General features: G+C 58.3%; 3 protein-coding genes across 3 annotated transcripts; all 3 read right to left on the bottom strand.

The window, feature by feature from the left end:
* Positions 1–783: 783 nt before the first annotated feature.
* Positions 784–14,592, bottom strand: PHYSODRAFT_547717 (hypothetical protein; the record flags this gene model as incomplete). The annotated part of the gene is made up of 2 exons (XM_009533830.1): positions 784–14,364; positions 14,452–14,592. 2 exons carry the CDS (start codon positions 14,590–14,592, stop codon positions 859–861), a joined length of 13,647 nt encoding a protein of 4,548 aa, XP_009532125.1. The 3' UTR covers positions 784–858.
* Positions 14,593–14,885: 293 nt separating this feature from the next.
* PHYSODRAFT_317226 (hypothetical protein) lies at positions 14,886–15,965 on the bottom strand (the record flags this gene model as incomplete). Its single annotated transcript, XM_009533829.1, has 2 exons — positions 14,886–14,981; positions 15,072–15,965. The coding sequence occupies 2 exons, from the start codon at positions 15,963–15,965 to the stop codon at positions 14,886–14,888; spliced, it is 990 nt and encodes a 329-aa protein (XP_009532124.1).
* A 994-nt stretch (positions 15,966–16,959) lies between these two features.
* PHYSODRAFT_352121 (hypothetical protein) lies at positions 16,960–18,349 on the bottom strand (the record flags this gene model as incomplete). Its single annotated transcript, XM_009533828.1, has 2 exons — positions 16,960–17,386; positions 17,463–18,349. 2 exons carry the CDS (start codon positions 18,347–18,349, stop codon positions 17,116–17,118), a joined length of 1,158 nt encoding a protein of 385 aa, XP_009532123.1. The 3' UTR covers positions 16,960–17,115.
* Between the last annotated feature and the right edge of the window lie 6,930 nt (positions 18,350–25,279).

The raw sequence follows: 25,279 nt of genomic DNA, 5'->3' as shown, positions 1-25,279 counted from the left end.
CGCAAATGCTGTTTGCCTTCTTTTCGCACTGTATCATTGATTACCCCGATAGAGTTGTCAAAGGTTTTGTAGTACAGTAATCACTTGACCTAAAACGCGATGCTGCGAAAGCAACTCCACGCCGGTGCTGCAACTACAGTAGCAGGCTGTGGTTGCTGCCGTGCGCACCCTATGATAGTACGAGCGATGGGGTCCGTCCTCCCAGTTTCCTGAGTATGCACATGTTGGGTTTGCACAAGCTCAGCAAGCACACCGCCGAGACGTAGCTACAGTAATATGCGGTGGCCATGGACAAGCAGGGCGTCGTAGTGAGTCGCAGCCAGTGTATTTGAAGGTCGTGCGCCTCAGGAAGACGAGTACGACGAGCCTGTAGCGTCGAAGTCCATCGTCAATCGGGCCAAATAATAACGTACCTAACGTGTTTCATTTATTTCGTTAAGTAAATACGTTTAAAGCTCCGCAAGATTTTATTTGACTTGATTATTGTATATACCTTCAGTACTTTAATCGTTGAACCCTTTCTTATTGCCGCTACTCTCTGTACGCCATCTTGCTGTAGTTGAAGGCGCCGCAGCGTCAACGTCGCAATGTCAGTCCTAAATGGATGGCGCTACTTCTAATTGCTAACCCGAGTAGTTGAGTTCCCAAGCACGACGCCACAAGGCCGACCACGGATTCACTTTTCCGATTCGCTTCAGCGTGGAAATTCAATACCGCTTCACCCTGCCCTTACGACCTAAGCCTGGTCCAGCTCAGGCACTATATCATCAATGGTGTCAATATGAAGAATGTGGGTAGTATTGAGAAGCTAGACGACACGACTATCAGTACTATGAAGTAAGTGCAGGGTTACGATATCTACACGATGTCCATGATAAGAGCGACGCCCGCTAGCACCCAACGCGCAGGCGGTGACTTGGACTTGAGCTGGGCTGAGAAAACGTAGGTGGGGCCCCGGAACTCCGTCTTGTAGCACGGACAGACGTACGATCCCTTGACGTCGAGCTTGTCCGCGGCCACGGCCTTGCAGTTGATGACGGGCATGGGCGAGAACATTTCCTTGGGGTGCGAGCGATCCACCGTGTTGTTCTGGATGTCCCAGCGCGCGCCCATGAGGAACAGGCCGTGGATGTAAGCTCCGTCGCGCGACGGCGCGTCTACTTCACCGTTGCGGCGCTTGAGCACGTCCGTCTGGATCACGAGCTTGTCGAGCTCCCACTGGTTCTTCTGGGCCGTGACCTGCATGATGGCGGTCAGGAACGACTGCGGGTTGATCATGCCCGAGAGCCACGTGACGCGCGGGATGTCCGCCGGGTTCTGCGTCCACTCCTCCAGCTGCTGCAGTCGCGCCTCGAGGTTCGTGAGCCACGACCCAAGCGGACGCAGCGACGGGAAGGCCAACTTCTCCCACGACTTGGGCACGCGGTCAAGGAACAGCGACTCCTGCACGGCCTCCATGGCGTCCGACATGGTGAGCTCGCCCGCGAAACCCAGCGACAACTCGTTCAGCGAGCGCACGACTTCGGCCAGCAGCCCGTTCATGGCCTCGCACTCCTGGATGAACACATTCTGGTACGGCCCCATCTCTTCGAGGTTGCGCGCGATCTCGTCGCACTCGAACTTCTTCTCTCCGATGCGAGACAGCACCATCTCCAGGCCCTGCTTGGCCAGCTCCAACGGACTCATGGCCGCGTCTCCCGCGGCGGCGTCACGCGGCTGCAGCTCCATCAACGTGCGGAACAGGTTCTCCGACTGAGTCGTTCGAAAGTCGATCTCGGCGTTCGGGTGCAGACCGAAGGCCAACGGGGAATCCGTCTTGAGCTCCGTCTCAATGTGCTCCAGGTACTTGTCGTAGGAGGACGGCGCGAGGCACATGAAGGACGGGCCCTTCTCGTCGCCAACGAACGGGAACATCTCCATCTCGTCCAACAGCTCGTCGCGCATGTAGAAGTCCAGGTACGTATTGGCCAGCAGCCGGTCGAAGTCGTTCACAATGTGGCCGCCGTACATGATCTCGCCAAAGATATAACGCAGATCGGCCCACGGGATCTTGCCGCCGGCCGAGCTCTCGAGGTAGTTCTGCAGGCAGATGGCCGAGTCGCGCAGGTCGCCGAGAGAGAACGGATACATCATGTTGAAACCCAGCGGACCGTACATCTTGCGCTCCATGAGCACGGCGTGGAAGTGGCACAGGCCGAAGAGAATGGACTTGACCTTGCCCTCGGCCTCCTCGATGTATTCCTTCGGGAAGCTCACGAAGGCGCGCTTCAAGTTGGCCTTGAGTCCCGATGGGGGCTCGTTCGTCAGCTTGATACAGCGGTTGAGCACGCCGATGGGGATCGAGTTGGACGGGTCCGAAGTCAGGAACAACCGGAAGTTCTTGTGCGAGCCTTCGAGCGCAAACTCGTCCAGCTTCTTCTCGAGCGCCAGCAGCCAGCGCGGCATGAGGTGGATGTTGTTGAGGATGACCCAGTGGCCGTTGCGGTGCGCCACCTCGAGGCGGTCCATGGCGTACACGTCCTGCCCCTGACCCATGGACACGTTGTGGTAGCTCACACCGCGCTCGAAGCCGTACTTGACACTGAGCTTGTCCACGCCGGCCACCACATCAGCGCCAGGAGACAGGATGAAGTACAGAGGCGTCGTGGGCGTCGAGTCCAAGTACGAGTTGTCCATGACCTGCAGCGCGTTGAGAGCCGAGTCGCAGTCGCAGTAGTTGCTGCCGTTCGGCAGGACTTGGCGCACGAACTCGTTCACGGCCACCGTCATCCGATCCGGACGCAGGCAGCGCACTACCAGCAGCTTGAGGAAGGGCGTACGATCCAGGCCAGCCCAATCGAGCGGCAGCTTCTCAGACTCGGGCGTAACGTGGTTGTACCATTCACGGAAGCGCGAGGACGCCTCCTTTAGGTCCTGCGGCATCTTCTGGAACTCCTCGAGCAGGGCCAGCATGTTAATAGCGCTCCACTGAGCGGGCGGCAACCAGTCAATGGGGTTCGCTTCCTCTTCGCCTCCACCCGCCGCGGCCTTCTTGGGCCCTCGCAGCAGGAACTGCATGTAAGCTTCCTGCACTCGCACGTCTTCGCCCAGGATGCCTCGACGCATGAGGTTGAACGTGAGCTGCGAGAGGAAAATGAGCTTGTGTGCCTCGAACAGCCCGCGAGAGACCCACGTATAGATGGTGATCCGCAATGATTCACGCAGGTTGAGCACGCGCTCGCTCTGCTTGTCGCTCTGCGGCGCGCGGTCGATTGAGTTGTAGAAGAAGGTGATGAACGAGTCCAGACTGTAGCGGTACATGTGGTCGATGGCGCTGAGCGTCGTGAGCAGGAAGTAGAGCATAGCACCCTCGGCCGCCACGGGCCGATAGAGCTCGCGCGTGTTGTTGATGACGATCTCCGTCTCCTGGTTCTTCTTGACCGAGATGGAGATATCGGTGGCCTTCTTCTTGGTCTCCTCCAGACTCTCGATCAGAGGCACGTCGCTCAGGATGTCGTCGGGGGCGTTGGCGAGACGCTCCAGCAGCTGATCCTCGAGCTCCACCAGGTCGATCTTGAACTTCTGGAAGGCCAGCACCAGCTCCTGCTTGCGCGCTTCGAGCTCCGGCTGCTCCTTCTTGACCACCTTCTCCAGCAGTTGGTCCTCCAAGCCGCTCTCCGTCGCGATGAAGTTGATGAGCGTACACTGCGCCGCAATCTCGGGCTTGTAATGCGGGTTCGACAGCTTCGTCTGGAGATACATGAAGAAGCCCGGGTCGTACTGCACTTCCTCGCCCGCCAGCTTCAAGAACAGGTTCGATCCTTTCTTGTACACGGCTCGGCCAAGCACCGGGTCCAACGTAGCGTCGATCTCCTCGCCAATGTTCTCAATGATAAGCACGTGGCCATTCACGATCGCAGTCTCCGTCTTGCGCAGCCACTGGTTCTGGCTCAGCTGCAGCACCACAAGGCCGCGGTCCTTCTCCTTCTCACGCAGCCACTTGATGCCCTGCAACTGTGGGTCGATCACCAACGGCCAGCGTTTACAGCTCGTGATGATGGCGCCGTTCTCGATCGAGATGCGATCGGCAGGCAGCCCCTCGCTCATCATTTTGGCGTTCTTGCCCTCGGTCGTCAGCATGGACAGCGGGTCGATGCCCTCCATGATGGGGATGCCCTTGGCCACGAGGTCTGGGAACCAGGTCTGCTGCCACAGCTCCTTGCGCACGGCCTGGTCGAAGGCGCCGATGTACGACACGAAGGCAGCGGCCAACAGTGAGTTGCCGACCACCATGACGCCCGAGTTCTTGAGCTGCTCGATCTCGATACCCCAACGCTCGTTCTCGCTGGCCAGGCCATTCACGAGCTTACCGGCCAGCAGCAGTCGGTTCTCGCACGACTCCTTCATCTCCTCCACCTTGAGCTTCTCCTCCGTAGCCTGACGCAGCGTGTTCTCGAGCGCTTCCAGTCGCTTCTGCACCTCGGCCACTTGGCCCATTGCGCGCGCAAGCTGCTCCTCGGCCTCCTCTTTCTTCTTCTTGGAGGCCTCGAGCGAGTCCATCAGGGGCTTCACGCGCACGTAGATGCGGTTGAACGTGTAGATGTTGACGACCCACGAGCAAATGTTGGCAGCGGCCGAACTCTTGGACGCCATCTTCTCGGCGGTGAACTCAGGGTCCGCGATCAAAGGTTCGATGCGAGCGATATCCGCCTCGGGGATGTCCTCGCCTCTGAAGTCCTTCAACGCGTCCAGAAACGCACCCGCGTTGTTCATCATCTTCTTGGCGCGGTCCCATTTGTGGTTCTTGTACTCCTTTTCCACGAGAATGAGGCACGCCTTGGTCACGTTGTCCACTCCTGCAGGCGGCTTGGGCAGACTCTTGAGCTCAGTGATAGCAGGCTTGGACAGACAATCCACAGCGGCAGCGGCGGCATCCATGGCCGGCTTGGCCTGACTCAGCTCCTTCTCGGCCTCAGCTGCGAGCTCTGCGGCGGCTGCACTGGCCGCTTCGGCCTTGAGCTTCTCCTTGTTGGCGTTCTCCTGCTGCACCTCGGCGCCCGCCTTCTCCCGGCCCATTTGCTCCAGAAGCTGGTCGGTCGAGGCCTGCTTCTCGGCCACTTTGACCATCGTGTGCTTGAGATCCACCTGCAGTTCGGCCACATCGGCCGAGGTCTTACGCAGCGTCGACAGTCCGTCGTCTAGGCGAGAAATCTGCCGCTGGATGTCCTCCTTCCGCTGCTTGAGCAGGATCTCGTAGAAGCTGATGAGCTCGAGGAAGCTCTTGGGCGTCACGTAGTTGTAGCGGCGCTGGGTCTCGAAGTAGTTCTTGCTCATGTCGGTCACGGAAATGTGCACGTCGGCCATGTGGTTGGCCAGGTTGCGCTGGAGCTGTATGTCCCCGATGTCCTCGAACTTCTCGAGAAAACTCGACGCCACGCGCACCAGGGCGTCGCGCGGCCACGGGTGGAACCAGTCGATGACTGTACAGTTCACGAGACCCGGGAAGCGACGAGCGCGCACACGGAAGACGGCGCCAACGGGCGAGAAGCACATGACGACGCGGAAGTTGAGTCGGATCCGCAGCAGCAGGAAGTCCATGAGCGCGTCCATGGCGTCGGGGATGCCGTTCGCCTTGGCCTCACTACGCAGAGCCCCCAGCAGTCCGTCAAGGTCCTCCTTGGGGAACAGGTCCGGGATCCAGCCGGACGAGAGCATGTCGTTGATGTACACGAGGAAGCGCTCGTTGACGATCTGCGAGTCCGTGATGAGGAAGACCAGCGGGAGTCCCTGCACGCCCGCGATCTTGAACATCTCGGCCAGACTCTCCTTCAAGTCTTCAATGCGGAAGTTGGACGTGACCGAGAGCTGGCGCACGTCAAAGCCGCAGATGTGAGAGGCGAGGCGAGACAGCGACTGCTTGCCACTGCCGCCAACACCGATAAGCATCGCATTACCTCCAGGGTTCCCGATGATGCGGCAGATGCGAGTCACGTGCTCCATAGCGTTGTCGAACAGCTCGAGGTTCATCATGGAGTACTTAGAGTTGTAGTCGTCCAGCTGCTCCACCAGCACCTTGTTGAGCGCCTTCATGGACGCCACTGGCATGTAGACACTGTCGGCCCCGGCCACTGGAGTGGCGAATGTCGTGAAGATGTTTACAGGCACCGGCGCGCTGTCCTCGGAGCCGGGCGGAGGCGGGGGCTGGTCATTGAATAACGCTACTTGGTCCAAGTCTGGCAACACCTTCTTGGTCACCTCACGGATGCGCTCGCCGAACTTGAGAATGTCCTCGTCGTTGATGAGACGGTCGCAGAAGACGCGCGTGGACTCGTGCACCCACAGCCGCGCGAACGAGTAGGCCGTCGGGAAGAACTCGCCCTTGGAGCGCGTGAGTCCCTGGAAGATGTTGGACAGCTCGCGCATGTTCCAGTTGTACACGAACTTGGTGGCGCTCGGGAGGAAGCGGTTGACCATCTCCTCGTGCAGCAGGATCGACACGTTGACGATGTTCTCACACACTGCGATCACTGTCGGAGCGAAGCCCGAGTTCTGCATGTGGCCCTTTAGAATCGAGTTGTAGATGGTCTTGAGATCCTCGCGGCCTGGCATCATGCACGCGAACAGCGCGTAGTGGCGCTGCAACCGCTCATCGATGATGAATGAGCCAGCCGTGGGGTTCATGGCCGACAGGTACTGCACGTCCACGATCTCCTTCCTGAAGCCCAGGTCCAGTCGGTCGAAGAAGGTCTTGTAATCCATGTGCTGCCGCAGCAAGGCCAGCGAGTTCTGCGTGCCGTACGTCTCGATGTACGGCAGGTTCAGGTCGTCGATGAAGTAGATGAGCTTCTTGGTCGCCGGCGGGCCGAACATGCGGCCCGAGCGCTTGTCGATCACCGACTCGAGCTGCTGCTGCAGTTTGGCCGAGTCCGTGTAGTAGTTCATGTTGATGTTGGAGAAGAGCATATCGTCGTCCAGGTCCCGCAGGAAGTTCTTGAGGATCGTCGTCTTACCCGTGCCGCTACCGCCGACGAGCATCGCTGGCCGCTGGCGGGCCACGAGGGTCTCGACCAGGAAACGGATACGCACCGAGTCGTTGGTGCTGATGACGATCGAGTTGAACGGCGTATCGGCCGGGCCATTGCCGATGGTACCGGGCGTGTATTTGGGCACTTTCGTGCTCCAGCTCTCGAACTCACCGCTCTCGAGGTTGTAGAAGTAGTCGAAGCACAGCCCCTCCTTCGGGTACTTGACGTTCGTGAACGTGGAGCACCAGAGCTCGTGGAAGTTCTTGCGGTAGTCAATACTCTTGTCCACGATGAGCGGCCCGCCGAAGGCCCACGTTGCGCAGAAGACGAAGATCGACTCAATCACCTCCGGGTTCTTCTTCTCGATGGGGATGTTGCCCAGCAGGCCCTCGAGCAGGTAGCAAATGGTCGAGACCTGGTTGATCAGACGCACGGGCGCGACCTGCTTGTAGCCCTTGCGCATGAGGTCGTAGATGGGGTCCACGTACTTGTCAAAGAGGCCCGGCAGATACGTGCGCTCGACTTCCTCCTCCCGTTTGGCCACCCACGACTCCATGAACGGCCGCCAGCCGATGTCGATTTCGTTGATGAAGAGGATTCCGGCTCGAGAGACCGTCGCTGGCGTAGCGTTCTTGAGCGAGTTGATCTCGAAGACCATACGCATGGCACTGCTCAACGGGATACGCTCATTCGACACCAAAGTGAGCACCTTGTTGTCGTCCATGACCGTGTTCATCGACTCGATCCAGACGGCGTCGATATCGCCGTCCAGCACCACCCACTTGTACGTCTGACTCTCGTAGAAGCCCTGCTCCGAGTAGTTCTTGGCCATGCCGCGCATGATGATCGACAACACGCCGTCCTTCCAGTCCTTGGAGAGCGTCATGTAGCCGTACAGCTCGTCCGACGTGACGGCCTTCGGGTTAAGCGTCTCGTACACGCAGATCTTCTTCTCCTTGCCAAGGTTCCAGCACTTGGCCAGAGCCTGCCACGTCGTGGTCTTGGCACAGCCAGCGGGGCCCAGCAGCATGACGGAGTGACGCACATCGATGAGCTCTTGCAGCTGGCAGATCTTGAGGATGAACGAGTCGTCGTGCTGCAGGTTGTTGGCCTTGCATACCGTCACGGCCTTCTCTCGCAGCTCGATGTTGACCTTGGGGGCCACCTCGACGCCGATGAACAGATCGTTGATGAGACGGAGGAAGATCGGCGTGTCGTGGTGCGGGATCTTGGGCGTGTTGAAGTCACGCAGGGCACGCATGAGCACCTTATCTTCCTCGACGTCGGGCTCAGCTCGCTTGAGGATACCAGCGACACGAAGCACAGACTTGACAGCGCGGAGGCCCCAGTCGTAGTGGAACTGCTTGGACAGCAGCTCGCCGCTGAGCTCGTACAGCGTCACGAACTTGATGGCCAGGGTGCGCGCCTGCTGGAAGCCTTCGGACATGAGCATGTTCTCGCAGATGGGCTTCAGGTCCGGTCGGATCATGGCACACGAGCGGAAGAGCACCTTGAGGTTCTCAGGCAGCTCTGTGCGTCCGGCGTAACCAGGATTCATGGTGATGAAGAAACCACAGGTCGGGATGAGCGTGATGCGGTCTGACGCGCCCATGAACTCAAACTCGCCCACGACGACGGGCGGGGTTCCTGCAGGCAGCGACTGGTACTTGGCCTCTCGGTTGGCCGGCACGGCGTTGAACACGATGGCGTCCTGGATGCACTTGACCTGGGTGGCCACCACACTCAGCACCTCGATGTTGATGCGGTTGAACTCGTCGAAGCAGCCCCAGGTACCAGTCTGGCACAGACCACGGAAAATATCGGCCATAGTCTGGTAGTTCATCTGGTCCGAGCAGTTGAACACGTAGCAACACAGCGCCATGGCTCGGGCCAGATCCTTCGTGGTCTCCGTTTTGCCCGTACCGGCGGGGCCAGCAGGAGCTCCACCCAGGAACAGTCTCAGCGCCATGGTCAAGGTGATGTAACATCGATCCGTTAGCGGAGTGATCACGAGACGGCCAGTATTGCCAATCCACTCGTACGAGTATTTGGACCGGAAGTCCGTAATTCTGATATCCACGTCGTAGTTCTCCTGGCGCCAGATGAAGCGGAGCTGCTGCTGCCACATGAAACTCAGCGGGCCCTCGACCTTCTCGTCCACGAGCTTCTTCACAACATCTCGCGAGTGCACATCCAGCGTGATCAGAGCGATAATCTTGCAACGATCCGGGCTGGACAAGTTGCCCAGCACGAGGTTAATAAGCTGCTCCAGTCGCTGGTTGCACACCGTCAGGTATCTCTTGACCGAGTCTTCCTGACCGTTCTCGAACTCCTCGAGCGCCATCTCCGTCTCCTCCGTCCAGTAGATCTGCGTCGAGTTCAACACAACCTGCGCCGGGTAGTCGAACAGCCACTGGTGGCGAGGCTTCTCCACATCCCAGTTGGCCGCAGTCTCGATGGAGTCGTGCATCTCCTTACGCAGACAGAAGCGCATGGCCTCCGTCAACTCGTTGAGCCAGCTCTCGACTGCGCCGGCCATGACGAAGATCTTGGGCAGTTTGACGGACTCGCCGTCCTTGGCCACCATCGTGTGCGCCGTGTTGGGCGAGTCGTCCTCGAAGATGAGGTTGCACAGCGAGTCGTAGCAGTCTCCGAGGAACGGCATGATCTTCTTGGGGTTGTTGCCATTCGAGAGGATCTCCAGCAGCGCCACGTTCGACACGAAGTAGAAGCGCGGGAAGATCTTCTTCTTCTTGTCCAGGTACTCGTTCAGCGACTTCTGACACTTCTCCAGCATTGCCGTCATCTCCTTGAGGCTCTCGAGACGGTTGTCCACGGAGCAGGCCAGCACTACGTTGGGCTCCATCACTGCGTTCTTCATCAGGTCCTTGAAGTTCGAGTCGATGGACTCGAACGTGCGCGTGTCGTCTGGGAGCTGGTTGCGGATATCGGGCGAGCTCAGGAAAATGCTCTCGAGCGACGCCCACTGCTTGGACACCGACACCCACTCCTTCAGCACCTCCTCGATGTGGCCGAGCGTCTTCTGCGACGCCAGCACGCGGTCCTTGAAGAACTCGACGAACTTGCCCATGCCGATCATGGTCTGCAGCTCGAGCTGGTTGCTCTCGAGCGACTCCACCACTTCCTCGGAGGGTTTCACCACGAATGTGCCTGAGTCCTTGTGAGGGACGTACTCGAGCGTGAGTCGCTGCCACAGCTCCTCGATCATCTTGAGCTTCTTCTCGATCTTCTGCTCCTTGTTGGCCGTCTCCACGATCTCCCCCACGTCGTCCACGTGCATGTGGAGGTTGAGCTTGAGTAGATCGGCCAGGCAGAACTTGGGGTCCTTGGGCTCGATGGCCTTGACGTGGCAGATGCTAGACAGCGCCTTCCAGTGTCGGTCCTGCATGGCCTCCGAGTGGAGATCGTTGATCAGAGGCAGCACCGTCGACATGTTCTTCACGAGCTGCTCCGTGTCCTTGTAGACCTGCCAGCCTTTGATGATCTGGTGCTCGGTCGCCTCCATCTTGAGTTGCTTCATGAACGCGCGCGTGTACCCCTCGAACGTGTCCGTCTGGATGCTCGCCCACAGCGTGCTCTTCCAGTCGTCGAAGGTGGCCAGCACCAGGTCTTTCAGATCCCAGCACTTCTTGAGCTGCTGCAGTTCGTACAGCGTGTCCGTCGTCTCCTGGTACTTGGAGACCTGCAGCTCGAACAGCTCCTCCATCTCGTTGAACTCCCGAGCCTGCTGCATCTTCTTGTGGAGCGCAGACGCGAAGTTGTTCATCTGCGCGTAGGCCTCGTTAGGGGTTCCCTGGAAGCTGAACGGAGCAGTCGTTCGGAACTCGTTGCGGAACTTGCGCATGTCCAGGAAGAAGGACTCGAGCTCCTCCTTGATGGACTCGACCTCGGCCATCTGCAGGGGCATGATCTCCTCCTTCTTCTTGAACGTCTTGTTCACAATAGCCTCCCACTGCATGGGGGCAGCCTCCAGGTAGTCCTGCACTGCGTGGTCACCGATCTTCGTGTCCTCCACGTTGATGCCGTGCAGCTTGAGCAGGTGAACCGCCTCTCGCAGTGGGTCGAAGAGCTCGTTCGTCGCGTCCATTTGTTTGCGGACGTCTCGAATGTGGGTCATGACGCGCTTCAGAGCGTCCTTGTTCTTGTCCACGACCTGCTCTTCCAGCCCTTTGATCACAGTCTCCATGAAGTCGTGCAATCCCGAGAGCTTGTTCACCACGTGCTGGTGCAGGTACGTCGTGTACTGGTAGATCCACTTGCTGACCCACGTGAGCATGGCCGTCTTGATGGGCTGCGAGTTCACGCGCAGCCAGCCGATGTCCGTGGGCGTCGTCAAGTTCTCGATCTCGCTGGCCACTTGCTCGTACTTGGTGATCTCGGCGTTGAACTTCTCCAGGTCGAGCATGTCTGCGCCTCCGTTGGCGCCCGCCACCGTGGCCGTGGCCAGGAAGGTCTGGAAGTGAGCGGCCATGTCCGACTCCCACAGGTAGCCGTAGCCGTCGTACTTGCGCTTAAAGGCGGCCAGCATGGCCTCGTTCTCCTCCTGGTACTCGCTGATCGTGGCCAGCATCATGGAGATGGTCATGTCCGAGTGCATTTCCTTCAAGTACGAGCCGCCCCCATCGGAGTCGAGGCGCTTGACGGCAGTAGCCACGTTAAAGAACGAGTTGATCCACATCTGGATGGTGTCGCTCAGCCCCTTGCCGTGGTTTTCGCCGATGCTCGGATTGAACTGCACGCGGTTCGCGATCAGGTCCAGCTTGATCTCCAGCATGGGCAGGCGGGTCTGGTCTTTGGTCGACTTGGAGCCTCCTTCTCGAGGGGGCCCCTCTCGTTCACCGCCTCCGTCCTTGCCCCCACTCGGGTCTAACTGCTTGGCCAGGAACTCCAGCGACGAGCAAATGACGCGGGCCACCCCGTTGACCACAATGTTGTTGACATAGTCGACGTACGCCTTCCACTGCGCGCTGTTGACGCCGACGATGCCCGTGTTGGACTGCTTCAGGCGGCGATGGATTTCTGCTGCGCCCTCGCGGATCTTGAGCGTCCGCTGCACGATGTAGCTCTTGTGCTGGCGCTCGTGCTCGCTCACGGCCACGGGCTTGGCCTGGCGCTCCAGCAGAGGCACGTTCCAGGCGCCCAGCGTGTCCTGGATCGTGTTGAGGTTGTCCTTAAGGTTCGTCACGATCTCGTTCGCGCCCTCCACGGCCTTGCGGCACTCGTCGATGAACGAGTCGATGCCCGCGCTCTTCCAGTTGAGCTCCTCGATGCCTCGGCCGGCACACGCGTCGATGTTCTGGATGTGCCGCCGCACAAGCGGCTCCTCGAGCGGGTGAATGCCCTCGATCATGGCGTTGTACGGCTCCACGATGTACATGAGCTCGCCTCGGTACTTGCGGAAGGTCTCCTCTTTGGCGGAGATCTGCAGCGCCGACTGAGGCACCTCGATGTTGAGCAGCCGAAGGTACTTGATCTCGCGCAGCAGCTTCTCGAGCGCTGGGTCGAAGTTGACGCGGAGGCAACGCGTCTGCGGGTGACGCAGCAAGAGCGGGTACTTGAGCTTGGCCTGCGAAGACGCCTCCACGTCGCGACTCCACTCCTCCACCTTCTGGTTCTCGTACTCCTGCAGCGACGCCATGATGGTGCCGTAGACCTTGTAGACCTCCTTGGCCTCTTCGCGCTCCATGACGTTCTGGTTGAGCTCGCGCAGCTTCTTCATCGGGTGCTCAATGCGCTCCACCAGGCCACGACACCACGTGAGAGCGCCGGCCACGGGCGGCAGGTTCCAACTGATCGGGGGCGCGTCACGACAGTGCAAGAAGAGCTCCTGCACGAGCTTCAGGTCGTGTCCGTAGCTCTGCACGAGCGCCACGTGCTTCTTCTCCAGCTCGTCCTGGATAATGGGGCGGTTGAGTAGCCCCTCGAACGAGTCGAGCAGCTTGAAGCGCCCGAAGATGGTGGAGCAGTCGTCGAAGCCCTGCGTGAGCACGGATCCCAGTCGACGCTCGAGCTCCTTGATCTTGCAGCGGAAGTCGTAGAAGTTGTCGTCGAACTTGGAGGCGCCCCCCACGTCCATGATGTCGAGCGACACGCCTTTGAATGTGTTGACGGCTTCGGTGAAGTCGGCGTGGATCTGCTGGACGCTCAGCGTCAGCGTCTTGCCCTTGGTGCCGCCCACCTCAATCTTGGACAGCTTGCTGAACTGCACGATCGTCTGCGTGAGGTCGAGGATGTCGTGGCAGCGCTCCAGGAAGCTGTCGAGCCGCACGAACAGCGCGTTGCCCTGGATACGCCACGGGTTGGACGGACACTCGGCGTTGGCCGTGGCCTTGTAGTCGAAGTAGGTGCTCTTGAAGGCCGAGCACACCTGCAGCGTGGTTTTTAGCTGCTCGACGGCCTGGCCGGCCTCGTCCTGGTCAATGAGCGCGAAGATGAGCTCGCCGCTCAGGTACTTGCGCGCCTGGTTGATGAGCGAGTTGCAGATCTCGCGCATGAGCACGACGAGCCGCGCGGGCGTGTTGTAGTGCTTGGAGTTCTTCCAGATGAGCAAGATGATGTGGAGCATGGGCTTGAAGAGCTCCGTGAGCGCCGGGAAGTCCTCGTCGTTGTTGAGCCGGATGAACCACTCCTCCAGCGTGCGCAGGTACTTCATGTTGTCGTTGGCCTCGATGCGCGCCGTGAAGACCTCCTTGCACAGGCGCGCGAACGTGGTGCAGTAGGTGCTCTTGGACCGGTCGAGCGCCGTGAGGATCTTGCGCACCTTCTTGGACTGGAGCTGGTCGAAGATGGAGTTGAGGTTGGCCGCCTTGAGCTTCCAGAACTCGATCTCGGCGTCGGGCGTCGGGTGCAGCCCCTGCTTGAGGAGGTCCTCCGGGTCCTGCTTGAGCACGTTCTTGATCTGCTTGGTCCAGATGACGATGGACCCTTCCAGCAGCGACACCTTGTTGCTTAGGTTGGTGGCGTTGCCGTCGATCGGGGGCAGCGGCAGACACGTCTCGCCCTTGGTGGCACCGCTGATGATGGAAACGGACGCCATGTACGAGTGGAACTTGTCCACGACCTCCTTGGACGCCACCTCGCCCCAGCCTTCCTGGTTGGCCACGTTGGAGAAGAGCGGCAGGTACACCTCGGCCACCATCCGCTCGAGGTACTCGACGCTGCTGGGCGTCAGCTCGTTCACCATGATGTCCGTTAGCACGTTCTTGGACGTGATGGCGGTCTTGTGGAACTTGGTGAAGCACACGGTCTTGCCGCGCGGCAGCGTGCCGGGCATCTTGATGGACCCGATGACGTTGTCGCCCGAGAAGGCGAGCATGGTCACGTCTTCATTCTCGAGGAACTCCTTGACGCAGTTCCTGTCGTCATAACACAAGACGCAAATGGTGAATTGACCAAGTGGGGAAGTGAAAGGGTCATCCATCACCACGTACTCGTTCGGCTCGGTGGCGTATTTGGCGGTGAACTTGGGGCCGACCAGTTGCGGGAACGCCGAGGCGACCCGCTGCTCGATGTACTTGAGCGGGTTCACCTCGTTCTTGTTGGGCGCTCGCTCGCCGTCGCCGCCCATCGCTGCGCTGGGAGACTCACACGAGCTTTCTTGCTATAGCTGGCCGCTCTCCTTTCCTCTCTCTCTCCGAGGCGTCTCCGCGAATGACCCTGCAAGGCGGCGCGCCGGCGCTTCACGGTTGGATATGTAACGACGATCGCTGTTTGTCTGCCAAAATTCAACCGTAGGCGATGGATGAAGCTGACGCGGGTGAAGAGGGTGAGGGTGACTTGAATATACGGCTGTCTCCATTCATTTACCAGCGAGACAAACACCTAGAGCTTGGTTCCGCTCTTCCTACAGACGCTGCCAGCTTAGACCTTGCCCAGCAGCGCGGCGTACACGGCCATGACGGTCCACAGCCGGTTCTCGGCCTCGTCGAAGACCAGCGAGCGCGGGCCGTAGAACACCTGCACAATACAAGAACATCATAAGTATCGTTAGTCTCATCACACAGCAATAAGTCAATGGCAAAGCAGTTTAGTTGCAGCAGTCCGCACCTCGTCGTCGACCTCGTCCTGGTGACGCGGCAGGCAGTGCAGGAAGATGTGGTCCTCAGCGGCGCTCTCGAGCATCTTGTTGGTGACCTGGTAGCCGGCGAAGGCCTTGAGGCGCTTCTGCGACTCCTCCTCCTGGCCCATGCTGATCCACGTGTCGGTGGCCACGACGTTGGCGCCCTTGACGGCCTCGACGGGGTCCGTGGTCATGACGACCTTGGTGCCGGCGAGCTCGGCCAGGCGCTTGGTCTCGGCCACGACGTCGGCGTCGGGCTCGTAGCCCACGGGCGTGGCGATCTGGATGTTGGCGCCGAGCTTGGGGGCGGCCAGCATGTAGTCGTGCAGCACGTTGTTGCCGTCGCCCACCCAGGCGAAGGTCAGGCCCTCGAACTTGCCGAAGTGCTCGTAGACCGTCAGGTAGTCGGCCAGCATCTGCAGCGGGTGGTACTTGTCCGACAGCGCGTTGACCACGGGCACCGTGGCCAGCTCGCCGAGCTCGAGGATGTCCTTGTGGCCGTAGACGCGCGCCAGGATGATGCTGTTGAAGCGCGAGAGCACGAGGGCCGTGTCCCGCATGGTCTCGTTCACGCCGAGCTGGATGTCGTCCGAGGAGAGGAAGAGGCCTTTGCCGCCCAGCAGGTGCATGCCCACCTCGCTCGAGATGCGCGTGCGCGTGCTGCGCTTCTGGAAGATCATGGAGCAGATCTCGCCCGTGAGCGGCTTGGGGGCCGTGGCCTTGGTCTCCGGGTTGGAGTACGTGGCCTTGAACTCCTTGGCCTTGGCCAGCAGGCCGATGAGCTCGTCGTTGCTCAGCTGGGCCGTGGACATGAAGTTCTGGCCCTTGAGCGTGGCCAGCTTGTCGTTCACGGCGGCGGTCGAGAGGGAGCGCAGCACCATTTGGGCGGAGAAAGGAGAGGAAGCTGAGGCGCGAGTGGCGAGTCGGCGAGTGAGGCGGAGGAGGGACATTGGGCGGGGCGGGGCGACTGGGTTCTGGCGCTGGCTGTTGCTGCTGTTGGCTGGAGCTGCTGGTGTTGAGATCACCTCGTGTCCTAACCGCGAATTGGATTGTGTGAAGATTTGCCGGCCGAATGGGGGCATACAAAAAGCAAGTGAACTTGAGTTTCTTGTTGTTTCACAATCAAAATGTTGAGAGGCGGCAATCTGCTATGCACGCATCGGCTGGGCTTTTTCTCGTGGAGGGTGCTTGCAGGAAGTCGCCGCGCTTCGGAGGGCGAAGCTTGCGGTGGTCTTCCGCACTGAAGACAACGTGAATGGAACCTGAAGTTGAGGGCGTCGAGCTCAGCTCTTTTACCCCCGTGATGCCGAGCTGGTTGTTGAAGTGCTGGCTGTTGGTACATGCCAAGCATCAACAACTTGCTCGACTCGAGATTGTTGCAGCAGTATGTACTGTAGCTATCCGGGCCAAGGAAGGAATGGTTCCGGGTACAGATGACTGAAAATGTCTCGTTCGCGCCCGTAATGCTCTTGTCGCTGCTCCTGGCGCCTCGGAAGAGCCCAGGCCAAGCTAAAGCGCCAGGAGAAGAGAGAATGCTGCATGCTGGTCGCCGCAGCTGAATCGAGCTGCATACACAGGAGCACCCAGTTGGAGCTGTCGGCGTGCACGCCAGTGATGGCTTCACTGCCGTGGGGTAAGGCAAGGACGGAAAGTGGAGCACTGCTTCGCTCGAGGCTGCAGTGCGGCCGAGCGGGGGCTCTCCGAGCAGAATGGCGACACTGTTCGGCCGTTGTTGTTGGCCTCGCATTTTCAATTGGCTCGCGTCGTTGAAGTGCCAGCCCGGTGTTCGTCATACTGAGACCAAGTGGTCTCGGTTCAGAATGGCCCATAGACACACGGCGGCGAGGATCAGTACGTTGGGAGCAGCAATCGATCGATCGTACACGCACCACTGCATTTCATCAGGCTTTTCCTGTTAATTTCTCATCCATACAAGGCGTCGCCGCCGCTCGATGCAGCTGCCACTACACGCAGCTTCTATCAACTGACGGCCTGCGGGCACGCGCGCCCTTCCCGCGTTTACTACAGCAGTTACTGGAAGATCTGCGCCTCCGACTTGCCGAAGAAGAGCTGGCTCAGCTGGCGGTCCCACCACGACATGGACGGACTCAGGCCGCGCTTCAGACGCTCCTCGCGCACCATCTTGGCCACGCGCTCGCGGGTGCGGGCGGCCGTGCGGCTGCGCTTGAGGTCGTAGGCCTGGCCGATGATGGCGCAGAAGTCGATGAACGCCTTGGTCGGGTTGTACTGGCCGCTCAGGAGCCCCCACTCGCTCGTCGCGTAGTCCGACGGGTACTTGTGGCTGCAATATCAAAGCAATACTGTTAGCAAAAGAGATGGAAAGTCGGCCAGGGAGACCGAAGCAGAGCAGCACGTACTGGTAGTTGTGGTAGCCCTCGCCGAGCGCGCCGATGGACACGATGAGGTTCTCCACGGGCTGGATCTTGCGGTCGTAGGGCTTGTAGCCGAAGAAATGCGCGACGCTGTTGACCATCCATGTCATGTGCAGCACCCAGACGTGGCGGAAGACGCCGCCCACCCAGAATCCGGCCCAGGCGTCGCCCAGGTAGTAGCCGAGGGCCGTGGGCACGAGGTAGCACATGAGCAGCACCGTCTTGATGTAGTGGCGCATCTGGAAGGTCACGACGGGGTCGGCCAGCAGGTCGGAGAAGTCGAGCTTCTTGCCGGCGGCGCGCACGTTCTTGTGCTTGCGCACCATGACCCAGCCCATGTGCGAGAAGAAGAGGCCGCGGCCCGAGTTGTGCGGGTCGGCCGTCGTGTCCGAGGCCTTGTGGTGCACGCGGTGGTCGCGCGACCACTCGAAGATGGTGCCCTCGAAGGCCATCGAGTTGCACAGCATGAGGAAGACGCGCAGCGGCAGCTTGGCCTTGTAGCCGCGGTGCGACCACAGGCGGTGCGCGCCCGCCGTGATGCCCAGGCCGGCCACGACCCAGAGCAGGATCCACAGCACCAGCAGCTGCGACAGCGAGCAGCCCGGCATAACGAACAGCGCCGCGTAGAGCGCGCCCACGTGCCACGCGGCCAGCACGAACACGTTGTACCAGACGACCTCGGACCACTGGAAGCCGGCCTCGGCCTGCTCCTCGGGCGCGAACAGCTCGCCCTCCTCCTCGGCGAACTCGCCGTCCCCCTCCGTCTTGATGAGCGGCTCCTGAGGCTGCTTCTCAGTTGCAGCAGCAGCAGCAGCGTTGGGGCGGCGCTGCACGACGTTATCGGTCGTGGTGGTGCTGGTGGTCTCCTCCATGTTGGCGACCATCGGGGCGAGGAGCTTGGTGCTTCGAGGTCAGTCGGCGAGTGGGCGCTCGAAGCTCGCAATTTTTGAGATGACATCACTCTGCCCTTGTGTCTGGCGGTGCGGGATTGGCTGGTGCCAATATCAACCAATGGCACTTGGCGAAATGTGCAGCTTTTCTGCGAAAACCTCCGCGAATAAGTGAAATGATCCCACTTTGCTCCGCTTTTGGGGTGGTGGGCCGTTATACGGCCGGAGGCGCGTGTCCAACCTCCAGAACTCGATTCCCGAGGGGGAGATGCGTTTCTTTTGTCCACTTGCAAGTTGCGGAGAGCAACTGAAAACTTTGACCTGACAACGAGCGCGCTTTGCTCGCCAACAATAGCAGCTCGTGGCAACTTTGCCATTCCATCATCTGTAGACATTTCTCGCCGCTGCCCCTTGCTTCCAATCGCCCCGAGGTTACTGTAGCTCTTTGAAGTGTGGTTCATCTGATCCCGAACGACGAGTCTCGCGTGGCACCGCGCCAGCTGGTCGCCAAGGCGGACTTGCACCCGATCGCGTGAGTGCGATGGTGAGCTCGCGCTACCCATTTGCAGGGCTGCCAACGACTGTTCCGATGAATCTGGCGTCATCGCTGGTCTGTGCGTGATGGCGTTGGCTTTGCTGCTCCCATTGTACATGCACCCGGATACGGGGTAACACCCCGAGTTGTGGGTTGTGTTTGCTTATTGTTGGGAAACTAGGATTGCCTACAGTAAAATACCAAGCTGATATTTAGATGATACAATAGTGAGTGCTTTTGTGGCATGTGATGCTAGCTCTCTACTTTCTCGTTCACGTTGCGTGTACATGAGTAAAAATGCAACTACAGACAATCCCCCGGTAGTCATGGCGTTGGGAACCCGCTTTTTATTCCGAGGTGAGGGCATTACTGTCGTAGGGTGTACCATGGGTACAGCATACTGTACCATATATATGGTACGGATGTGCAGTCTTTTGGTTGCTCAGCCCTTTTTAAAGGGCTTACGGTAAGGCACTGTCTTAAAGGCAGACCTCCCTTATACTGGCACCTGCCGGATTAGCTATATTTCGGCACTCTTGTTTTGTTTATTTCGGCACAGTGCCAGTTTAAGGAAATAAAGTATGCATTTTACTATTGTGCCTTGCAAATTTTTTGGCAATTCCGATGCTCAGAAGTAGGATATATCGGGTCGGATATAATTTGCAGCTCAGAGATAAAGCCGAGGGACTCCAGGTGGAGGTACGATTTAGCTTGTTAAACCTCGGTCGAGCTGATCAAGCAGGTCGGAATTGCCGTTTTAATTCGGCCAAAACGACCGCCCTCCCGCTATATTGGATGCGGCTGTCGCGCCGTCGCGCCATATCGGATGCCGCTCTTGTGGCGACTCCGTGGCGACTCCGACTCCGGCGCTACTACACATCAGGATACTCTTATTGTAGAACCCACTGGTCAAGCTGGTGCTGCAAGCTCGTGCTCTTGTTTCGATCGCTACACACGCAAAGCTGCTTGCCAGCTCGAACGAATTCGCGTCTCGCAGGTACACGATAGATAGCGTCGTTCACGACGAGCAAGAAGTCAAGTTGAAAGGACGTCACCTACGCAGGCGTACAGTAGAGACTTATGCAGAAGAAACAGAAGCTTTACATGGACAGTTTCAAAAAAGCAACTTTGCTTCGCTTCGGTTACATTAAAATGCTATGTGGCCTTCTACTACTAGCCTAGGAGTACACAGCGATTCGCGCCGCCGGCCTACCCGCCATGCTCGCAGCTTTTACCGCCTCGACGGCAGTACCATAAAGTTGCGTGAGGGCCGAGTCGGCCAGGCCGACTAAAGCGCTGCCCTCAGCTCCTTGCACCACACGTCTATCGACCCGGTCGCGTTGGGGCCAGGTCCACTGGCAGCTGCACGTCGACTGCCGCCGACGACAACCCGCTAACCTGTGAAGCTCATGCTACTCTTCGCCGTCGTGATCGCTCTGAACGCCTCTCCGGGCACCCCCGTGCTGATAGGCCGCAAGCTCCGCACGAGCGCTCCTACACGAACCCACAACCCGTGCCATCCTTGGCACCAACATCTCCACCAACGGCGCCGGCGTGACTTACGCCGAGGAGGCTAGTGAGGACCTGGTGGAGCACCCGTTGACGCCGAGACGCTGCTTTGCTGGCGACAGGAACGCGCCTACTTGGACAGCATTAATGCTCTCCTTCATCGCATTATCTCTACAGCAGTCTGTTGCAAACACATGAGTAAATAGTGTTAGCATTAGTACTTGTCGGTAGCATCTTGCAGCAAGCAGACAGGGTCAGGAAGCTTACAATCTGAATGCAGCGAGCGTAGCACAAATGGAAGGTGCCCGTGTGCTCACAGCCACCGAAGCGGTCGGATTTAGATAAACTTGGGGGAGGCAAAACAGCGACTTGACCTCATAGTTATCTAAACCTACCCCTACTAAGGTCGGTTTTATCTTTTCCGACCACTACGATATCCGAGGTCAAAACGAAGGGCAAAATCTCTGCAAGGCACAATACAATTTTTCTAGCATATCGAACTGTTTAGTCTGGAAGATGCCTTCAAGGGCTAGAGAAGTCAACGAAGTGCGTCGGTCGTTCAGTTCACACTTCAATACGGAAAAATCGGATTCGACGGACGCCGTATTCGCGAATACGATTGCCAATCCGCAGCAGAACTGGCAGAGATGTGAAAATATCTTTGGAGCAGCAGCGTTTTGCACTGAATCCCAGGCGTCGTTGAAGCTGGTGTCATAGGATTCTTCCTCCAGGGCTGTGCGAACCATCTCATCAAGCAGATTGGCTTGACACAGCTCTCGATGCTCCCGTTCAACGGCTTCAATTTTTGCCTTACTCCAAAACAAAGCCAATTGATCGCGGCGAGGATTCAAAATATCTTCTGCAAACTGGCGAGGAGGGACTGTGACAAGCTCAGCTGGTATTACTGGCGGAGTTGGAGATGCGGCAGCGTCATTGTTGCTGTCTCGCTCAGCTTGTACATGCTCCTTACCTTCAATTAGATGCAGTACAAACTTGCCAAGCTGCCTCAGAATCGAATTTTTGTCGGCATCTGCAACGCTATTCATGTGATTCTTGACGAACGTCCCCTGGTCTTGAATAAACTCGAGCAAGTGTTGCTCTTTGAGCCAGTACTTCATAGAAATCGTGTCATTAGCGCTAGATTGGAATTCAGAGCTAGGTACGCGTTCAACTCGTAGCAGTTTGCGAAGGCGATCTACAAGGAGCTCAGCTCAATCTCTGCCTTTTGCTGCGAGAGCAGGACATCCTTCCCCTGTATCTTGACAAACGCGACGTTCACCACCACCGTTATCCCACAAACAACAGCTGCATTGATCCACCATGATGGCGTTGGTGCCGCAGACACGTTTTGTAATGGGCCTACTTTGGCTCACTACTTTAGCTTACACGTGTGCGCTTGTATGTGAGGAAGCGTAACTTAGTTTAAATTAGAGTTAATTATACTCGGGCCTCCGAGTATAGATTAATCTAAATAAACGATCCAAATAATGTTTTTGGGTTAAAATGAGAACTGCTATTTTTGTTTTATGTTTCTGACTTCCTCTAAATGTAATATTCTAAGATAGGAATCTGCCAACGGCTGGTTGGCAGAATTCCTATGCTGTGCATGTCGCTCATTGGCTAAGAGATGCTGCTCTCAGCCAATAGGAATCCTAAGTCTCTATGGACCACCCGTCGTGGTGGTCGTAATTGTATGTAGCCTTTGGTGTGTCTACACCAAGGTCGAGAAAGTCTTTCGAACCTCTAACAGACACGACGTCTGTTAGAGTTACAAGTGACTGTAGCCACTTGTGCGTGTAACCCTGTTACACCATCCCCCCCTTAAGGTTAGACGCGCCGAGTCACGGCACGTCAATCAGGAAATTGACCATTCGTCAATTCTTCACGTTGGGAGAAAGAAAACTCGAGCTCACTCCGCAATGAGCTCGCCGCAGAAGAAGACCGCCGCCGCAACAGAGGGTAACCTCTCTGTTGCTCAGTATCATGAGCGCCAGCAGGCAAAGCGCGACGAGCTCGCTGCAAAGGCCGCGTCGGGGACAACTCAGTCGGAGATTGTCCTCGAAGGTTCCTCTGTAGTCAACGACGCCGTTGACTATGGGAGTGACGACGTAGAGATGGAAGAGGGGGAGGCCTCTTCCAGCAAGCGCAAGGAGTCTATCGACAGTGATAGTCTCGACCCGCATGCCGGGTCGAGACGCCCTCGTGAAGGAGACGATTCGGACGCTTCAAGCTCGAAGCGTTCGCGCGGCGAGAGCGAAACTCCGCTCTCTGCTGCTGGGGCTTTAAGCTCTCCACGTGATGTGGCGACTTCAAGCTATCCGCGCGCTTCTCAGGCAGCGCGCGATCCGTTGATGCCGTCTGCGTCAGAGATCGCAGACCGTGTGGGCAACACTGTGCCTCCAAACAAAATCCCGCTGTACGTATGCAGCGGTATCCACGACGATGCTGTTGCGGAGGAGCAGCACTTTGATCCGTTAACGAATCAAAGGCGCGATTACTATATCGGACTCTTTCACGAGCTCCGATACTTTTCCAGCAAGAAGACCTCTTCTCGCAGCAAAGTGCCTGAGTGGCAGGCACTTTGTCAAAGTTGGAATGCTTTTGTTGAGAACTTCAACAAGAAGCCGGCTGCTTACCGCGAGCGGGTTAAGCATGCCCGTGAGCGCTGCGAGACATTCTCGACGCGCGGGAGGCTGGAGCAGCTCCACAGATCCTCTGTGGACGCTGGTATTCCATGCGCTGTGCCCGAAGGCCATCAGTGCACGTTGTGTCTTCCGGGTGCGGCGCGCTTGAGCGACCGCGAACTAAACGGGTACACGACGATTCGTGTACATGCGAGTCTCAAGGATCTCCGTGCCAAGTTCTTGGCACGTGAGGAACGCGACGATCGTGGGACCTCGGGCGCTGTAGGTGACCACAGCACTCGCACTACCTTCGCGTCGGCAGTGCGTAGTGAGCTTCGTACTCCCTCACCATTTCCGGAACGTCCTGCAGCAGGACGTCCCGTGGCTCCCATGTATCTTGGTGGGGCGGAAACCCTCTCCAACGAATACGATAACGAACCGGCTGCCGGTTCGTTTTCGGGATACTATGGTTCACAATACGCTCAACAATCCAGCGTGTTGAGCCGCGGGCGTCGCGGATCGGAGGCGGCGGTGGTGGGAACACGCCCCGGGTATGGTCAACCTGGGGTTGACCTTGGTCCGACGCTCGAGGAGCGGGTCGCTGCTGTGGAGCAGCTTCAGAGCCGTGAGTTCGCCGCTCTGAAGCAGGAGATGGCGACCCTGAGAGCTCAAGTTGCTCAGGCCTCGCACACCGCGTCGGACATCTCTGTCGACGTGGGAGGTCGCGTCGCACGCTTGGCCCAGCGCGTTCACGCGCTGGAGCAGAGGTTCGCTCCCGCTGGGGCTTCCGCTTTGGGCCAGCCGAGCTAGGTGGCTCGTGCTGCCGGTATGGCTTCAGCCGCCCGACGTAAAAGGTCGGATGGAGGCGCATGATAGATGGAATATCTAGCGTGTAGGCGTTGCCATGCCGTGCCAACACCGTGAACGGCCCGATGAAGCGCGGAAGGTTGCTCGCCCCTTGCTCGCCCCGAAGTCGGAAACTGCATGTTTAGGCAGGTATTGAGTTGCTAACAAAACCAATGAACCCTTCTTGAATTCATTAGTGTAGCACCTACCAACATTGTCTGCGTTCAGCTTCTGTCGGTCGACAGAAGCTGTAATAGCGTCTTGGACAAACCGAGTGACGGCTTGTCTGCGCTGAACGAAGTTGATTGCGTCCAAGCTGAACTCGTTCAGCTCGTTTCTAGCAGTAGGCCCGGCCTCTGCGTTTGTCTTCGTGGTGTCTGTGCCCTGCACAGACCCGTTCTTCTTCGTCTTTTTGCTCTTGTCGGCGTCTGTGCAGGGCACAGACGCGTGCTTCTTCTCCTTATTGCGCGTAGTCGCGGCTGACACTGTGCAAGTGTCAGCGGCATTCTGCGGCTGCTGTGTTGCAGTCGTAGATCCTCCCCCACTTAAGGAAGGAGCCACCATCCCGAGTAGACTCGGGAGGCGTGGGTGCCTGATGGCATTCACGTAGAACGGTGTATGCCCGGTCGATGCATGCACCGAGTTGTTGATGGCGAACTCCGCCATCGGCAGGCACTCGCTCCAGTGTTGGAACGAGGGAGCGTAGCTCTTAAGCACGTCTACGAGCACGCGGTTCACGCGCTCGGTCTGCCCGTCCGTCTGCGGATGGTCCGCAGTCGACATCGAAAGTTGACTCCCAAGAAGTGTAAACACTTCTTGCCAAAGGTGTGCAGTGAAGCGCGGGTCTCGATCCGACACAATGTCGATCGGCATGGCATGGTGTTTGAACACCATGTCAACGAACAGACGCGCCGTCTGTTTCGCAGTCACTTCAGCGGGTACTGCAGTAAGATGTACCATCTTGCTGAAGCGGTCAACAAAGACCACAACGCCCGTGTTCCCCTGGCTGTCCGGGGGAAGACCGAACACGAAGTCCAAAGACATGGACTGCCAACACTCCCGTGGAGTTGGTAGTGACTGCAAGGGAACCTGCGCGAAAGGCGCAGGCTTCACACGTTGACAAACCTCGCAAGCACGGACGTACTTGCGCACCCATTTGTACTGGTGGGCCCAGTAGAAGTCTCGTGTGAGAAGAAGGTATATCTTCTCGCGGCCCGGATGCCCCGCAGTCGGTGCATCGTGATACTCATGCATGATCTTGAGTCGCAGGTCATGGTCATTGGGCACGACAACGCGGTCCGCGTTGTCGTCGACTGCACTGTAGAGTAATAACCCGTCGTGCACGAGCACGAAGATGCTTCGGCAGCTTCTGACGAGCTTTGTCAGAAGGCGCTGAGC

This window comes from Phytophthora sojae, assembly GCF_000149755.1.
Source record: "Phytophthora sojae unplaced genomic scaffold PHYSOscaffold_7, whole genome shotgun sequence".
Classification (NCBI taxonomy): domain Eukaryota; phylum Oomycota; class Peronosporomycetes; order Peronosporales; family Peronosporaceae; genus Phytophthora; species Phytophthora sojae.
This window is presented reverse-complemented; position numbering and strand designations above follow the sequence as displayed.